The sequence below is a fragment of the Salvelinus alpinus genome, chromosome 16 (assembly GCF_045679555.1).
Source record: "Salvelinus alpinus chromosome 16, SLU_Salpinus.1, whole genome shotgun sequence".
Taxonomy (NCBI): Eukaryota; Metazoa; Chordata; class Actinopteri; order Salmoniformes; family Salmonidae; genus Salvelinus; species Salvelinus alpinus.
In genome coordinates, this window is record NC_092101.1 from 46,918,357 (window position 1) to 46,923,620 (window position 5,264).

A 5,264-nucleotide genomic window follows, 5' to 3' on the forward strand; every position below is an offset into this window, starting at 1 on the left:
ACAAGTTTAATCTTGTGTTGTGTTGACAGAAAGTATGCTATGCGGGTCATCAATCCCCGCGCGGGGACGGCCAGCCACTCGTCACTGCAATGATTCGGAGAGGCTGATTAGGGGGCGTGCGCGCCTCTCTGAAAATACTGTCCATTGTTCCCTTCGGACCAATCAGTGCTAGACATTGTCCAAATTATGGACCAATCATAACGCACTGGCCGTGCCTCGACTCCGCCCACAACTCTATATTAAAGGCTCCCCGGTCGGGCCAGGTTGCCACTGGCACTATAAGTCTTTTTTTTCTTTTACAGTGGTGGGACTGAGTGGATCGTATCATTATTTTTTCTGATCCCCTATAACATTTGTTACATTAGGCTAAAACAGAAACATGGCTGACACAAAAGTCGACAAGAAGGAGATCTCTGCCAAGGTAAGTGGAGGGCAATTTGTGACCTGAGTGATGGACAAATTACAATTTCTACACTTTCTTTCATTCAAATCTATTCCGGACGGAATATTTTGAATGGAGAACAACTATAGGAAACTGGAACAAGTGTTTATCCGAGCTTCATCAAATCTAACTGGTTTTGGATAAGGCTTCTGTTGCGGATGTAGGAATGAAATCACTTTTTTTGGAGACCTATGATATTAGATAAAAATGTAGCCTAACAATGAGTACGCCGAAGTTGCGCTCACTGGTCTACTGAAACATTAACAGCAAGCAGCGATGCTTTTATTGCCCAGAGTACAAGTCTGCGCGCGTTTCTTTGTTTATACTACCGTGTCTGTTCAGTTGAGCACGGATTTGAAGCTCGTTTGAAGAACTCATTCACACACACACACTTCTGCTTTATCGTGTTGATGAATTCGCTTTGTATACTTCTCATTTTATAGGCTTCATTGTATTTGCTGGTCGAGTCTGCAATTGATTGATCCATTCGTCAAATTCGTACCGCGCACCGGGTCTGTCATAACTTGCTACTTGAATAGATCCCATTGTTTTTGGAGGCTGTTTTCATTGAGTATATGATATTGATGTGGAAGTTTATGGGGAATGATTCGGACATAAAAGCCTCGCGCCTTTTAGAATTCAGAATGTGGTGAAATCGATTTAAATTGCGCGTAAAGGATTAATAACGGAACCAACATGAAAATTATACCCGACCTGAGTACGACATGAGTAAACTACGGGAGTAATTATTTTGCATAACTGTAAATGGAGTGGGGATAGCGATTCCCGTCTTCTAGCTGTGTGTTTATGATCAGTGATTCACGGCTGTATTGACATGGATAAACCCGGCGGTGTGTTCACTTCGTTCCACCAGGCTTCTGTCTGTCTGTGCGCAATGTGACGGAGCCTCACCGCGAGCTCCGGAGTCTCCCGTTTAACAGCATCAGTTGGCTTGTAAACCAAATGATGTGTCTGTGTGTGATTTGGAACAGCTTCTGTTCTTGGGTTATTTGTTTGGATACTATCTTAGATTTAGACATTCTTTCTATGAAAAAAAGCGCGGACAGACAGTATTTCCTTTGCTTGTCTTTAGAGAGAAAATAAATGTTGACTTGCTTCCAGCGGTAGCTTGTGATAAATGGAACTAGGTGAGTATATATGCGGGCTTTGGCGGCGCGTAATGCCGATATGAACACCCAGTGTAGGACGTGTGTGAGCGAAAAGTTGAACTGTGAAAGTGTTCATTCTCTCCCTCTCTCTCTTTGGTTCCTTCACGGCGTAACCCTATTCAGAGAGAGAAAGAGAGAGATGGGCGGGGGGGGGGTCGTGGGGTGAGCGTTCACGATAAACTAGCATTGCATCTTGAAGGCATCGTTTTTCATTAAACATTGCAAAGCGCTGCTCAGAGCCTCGACCTGCTGAACCAATTGCGCGCTGAATTGCGTTTTTGCGGTTACTTATCTTTTATCCCTTGCCATAAGCTCACCATACGCTGTTCAAACGAACCCCAGGTAATAAAAAAAAATCGAGTATGTTGATGTCTGCCTGTTAGCCTACAGGTTAAAAATGATACGTATTTTCCATCGCTGTGCGTTGTTGCCTATAGCTATAGAATACAACATTGGCACGTAAAGGTGATGTTGAAAGGAGGCGGGTACAGGGGGAGATGTAGCTGCTAACCGGCTTATAGGCTCAGCATTACTCAAACTAATTCATCAATAGAGATTTCCTCATAGGAATAGGTTAAAACGAACGAGACTTAGAACATCTATATTTTATTTCTTGGGCACTAAAAAAGGCTATTGGCGGAAAAAAAAGTGCCTTTGTCCTTCAAGTGAATAGGCCTGAACATAGCCTGATCTTATCATAAAGACCCTTGATACAACACCAACACCCAATCAGAATGGTTTTGATTGATTAGGAACCTTATTGTCTTCATTTACAGAATGGAAAGTCGATGAATCGCATATCCCTTCTAGGCGCTATTGTCTTATTGTCTCCTTTCCCTGGAGTTAATTTAGTCAGCCTCCTTCTGGTAGCGTTCGTTTAGAGGCTCTTATTGGCTGAATAACCTACTAGGGTGCAATGGGAATTGTAGTCTTTTTCCGGGCGTGTCTTCATAGAGCCCCATTATATGAGTCCTTGACTGAACTACAATGCTCTTTGTTCGCAACTCCATACTGGTGTCAGGTTGCAACACTTCTATTAGAGCTCCAAAAGTAGGCGGGGTGTAGAGAAGAAAAGCAACCAATAGAAGGTTAGGATCAAAGTGTCACCTTTCAAAGGAAAAACGAAAGCATGCTTTACAAGTTTAGGCGAGGGTGGAGGGAGGGAAGGGGGTAGGTGGGCGGGGGTGTGAAAACATTTTTGTTCCCGCTCGTTTAGAAGTCTTTAAAACGACAACCAACTCTAGAAATAAATCTTAAGCCATAAAATCTTGATTGGATGGGCCTGTGATATATATTTGAACCACCATGTGCCACAAAGCATATAAGTCAAACATATTCTCTCATTTTCACTTTCCCCCAGGACCTGAAAGAGAAGAAGCTTGTTGAGGAGGCAGAAAATGGAAAAGATGCCCCAGCCAATGGGAAAAAAGCTGTAAGACTTCACCTTTAACACTTTACCTTTAATTGACCCATTTCACCACTTTACCTTAAAGATGGGCTCATATGGCAATCAGTTACTCTCTACCTGTCCTCACCTGTCTTCTTCATTGTCCTTATAAAAAAGTATTTGTAGAAATACATCCACGAGGACAAGTCATGTTTTTTTTCTTAATTTTTCTTACAAATTAGATATTACCTGGTTATTACCCTCACTCCTAAATAAATACAGTCTGTCATTCAACATGGATTTTCCCCCTGGAGACAAACAGATTCTATGTATTTGATGCATTGTGTTGTTTTCCAGAAGGAGGCTGAGGAGAATGGAGATGTAGAGGATGTAGACGAGGAGGAGGATGTGGGAGAAGAGGAGGATGAGGAAGAGGATGTTGAGGGTAAGTGGTCCGGTCTCTCAACAACATTATGTATGATGATAGAGTATCCATTTCATGTTGACATTATGCACCTAGTGGCAGTGCTGTCTATTTGCGGCTAAAGTACTGAGGCAGATCGCCTGGGGAATTGTTTTCTTGGAGCGCCCTCTATCTGTTAGACGCCATAACTACAATAATCTAAACCCGTCTCCCTCTCTATCTCTGTCTCTGTAGGCGACGAAGATGATGAAGATGACGATGAGGTCGAGGGTCGCGCAGGCAAGAGGGCGGCGGAAGATGATGATGACGATGATGATGATGATGAGGTAATATAACAACTTCAATCCATGACTTGAATTTACACTCATTGTATGTGTTTGGTATTTCATTTTCAAATCAAACTAAACATATTTCTACAATGTTGTTTTAAATGGAAATAACTAATCTTATCTTGGCTTTATCTTTACAGGAGGATGTTGGAACGAAGAAGCAGAAAACCGATGATGATTAAGAGTTGTGTTTCAACCCGCTGGAAGCCCCTGTAACCTCTCTCCTAGACCACCGAGCGTTTTGGAGGGAAACTGTGGTCATCATCAAGTAGAGTCCAACGTCCGTGTACACACACCCAACGTCCGTGTACACACACACCCAACTGCAAATTTTTTAGAATACCCAAGACTTCAAAGTTCTACCTTCTTAACAAGATACAGTACTTTAAAAGGAGAATTTGTTTGTATTTTTATTTACATTTTATATTTTTGTACATATTGTTAGGAGGTCAGCCATTTTTTCGACAGTGATCTCTGGTTACCAAACGGTGCTTTGGAGTTGATGCTTCTCTATGAAATAGACTTTACTTGTGGTTTGACCATGTCATGTTATCTCAACACAAACTTGTACAAATTTCAGAAAACAATTAAATTTAAAGCATTCCAGTAACTTTGTATTTGTACTTTAGTTGTACCATACGTAGTTGGTTTGTATGAGATGGCAAGGCCAAAGAAAAGAGGTTTCTTTTCTTTTATGTCGTTTAAATTGCTGTCTGTTGTGGCCTGTTCAATGTACGTGTGAATTTGTTGTAAGACAATAAACCAGAATTTTAGTTTGTGAGCACTTCTGATTAGTTTTTTTTGTTGTTGAATTTTTCTTCCGTTTTTTTGACCCGTCGTAGATGAGACTTCATAATGTTATGTTACAGTCGACCTCCTCAACTAGGAACATCATCATACAGCTTTTGGCTCTATAATCTATAAAAGTATCCTTTTCAGATATGCTGTTCATGTGTTTTATTGAGCTGTTAGAACTGTACATCATTGTAAATTATTCATGCTATAAAGACTTCAAGATCTGGTAAATTATATTGCATTTAATAAATTTACCTGAGTGAATCCTTTCCTTCCGATAAACAATTATTTTAACACCAAATACAGTGAACCACACCAATACAATTATACGAGGAGTGCTAATTGGCCAACACCACAACGGCTGCATTCTCTTATTGGTTATAATTTCTAGGACATAACCAGGGACATAATTGAGAACTATTATTAGCCCAATGGACTCAGCGTCATTTCATTTGACATTGATGATTAGAAGTGAAAAAAAAAGTACTTTGTAGCTATTAATCTGCTCAAAATGTAAACTTCCATATAATTACAACAATCAATTACCTCATGTTTAAATAATAATAATCCCAAACACACATAATACAACTTTATTGTTCTCCCTTACCAGCTACATCACATGACCAAAAAGTATGTGGACACTTGCTCGTTCCAAAATCATGGGCATTAACATAGAGTTGGTCCTCATTTTGCTGCTATAACAGCCTCCACTCTTCTG

General features: G+C 40.6%; 1 protein-coding gene across 2 annotated transcripts; it reads left to right on the plus strand.

The window, feature by feature from the left end:
* The first annotated feature begins 259 nt into the window (after positions 1 to 259).
* LOC139541606 (prothymosin alpha-A-like) lies at positions 260 to 4,535 on the plus strand. Of its 2 annotated transcripts, none has more exons than XM_071346422.1 (5): positions 260 to 421; positions 2,972 to 3,043; positions 3,356 to 3,443; positions 3,657 to 3,748; positions 3,892 to 4,535. In XM_071346422.1, exons 1-5 carry the CDS (start codon positions 380 to 382, stop codon positions 3,931 to 3,933), a joined length of 336 nt encoding a protein of 111 aa, XP_071202523.1. In that variant the 5' UTR covers positions 260 to 379; the 3' UTR covers positions 3,934 to 4,535. The 2 variants fall into 2 exon arrangements, with proteins under 2 accessions (XP_071202523.1, XP_071202524.1); XM_071346423.1 differs by having other exon boundaries at positions 3,359 to 3,443.
* Positions 4,536 to 5,264: the final 729 nt, after the last annotated feature.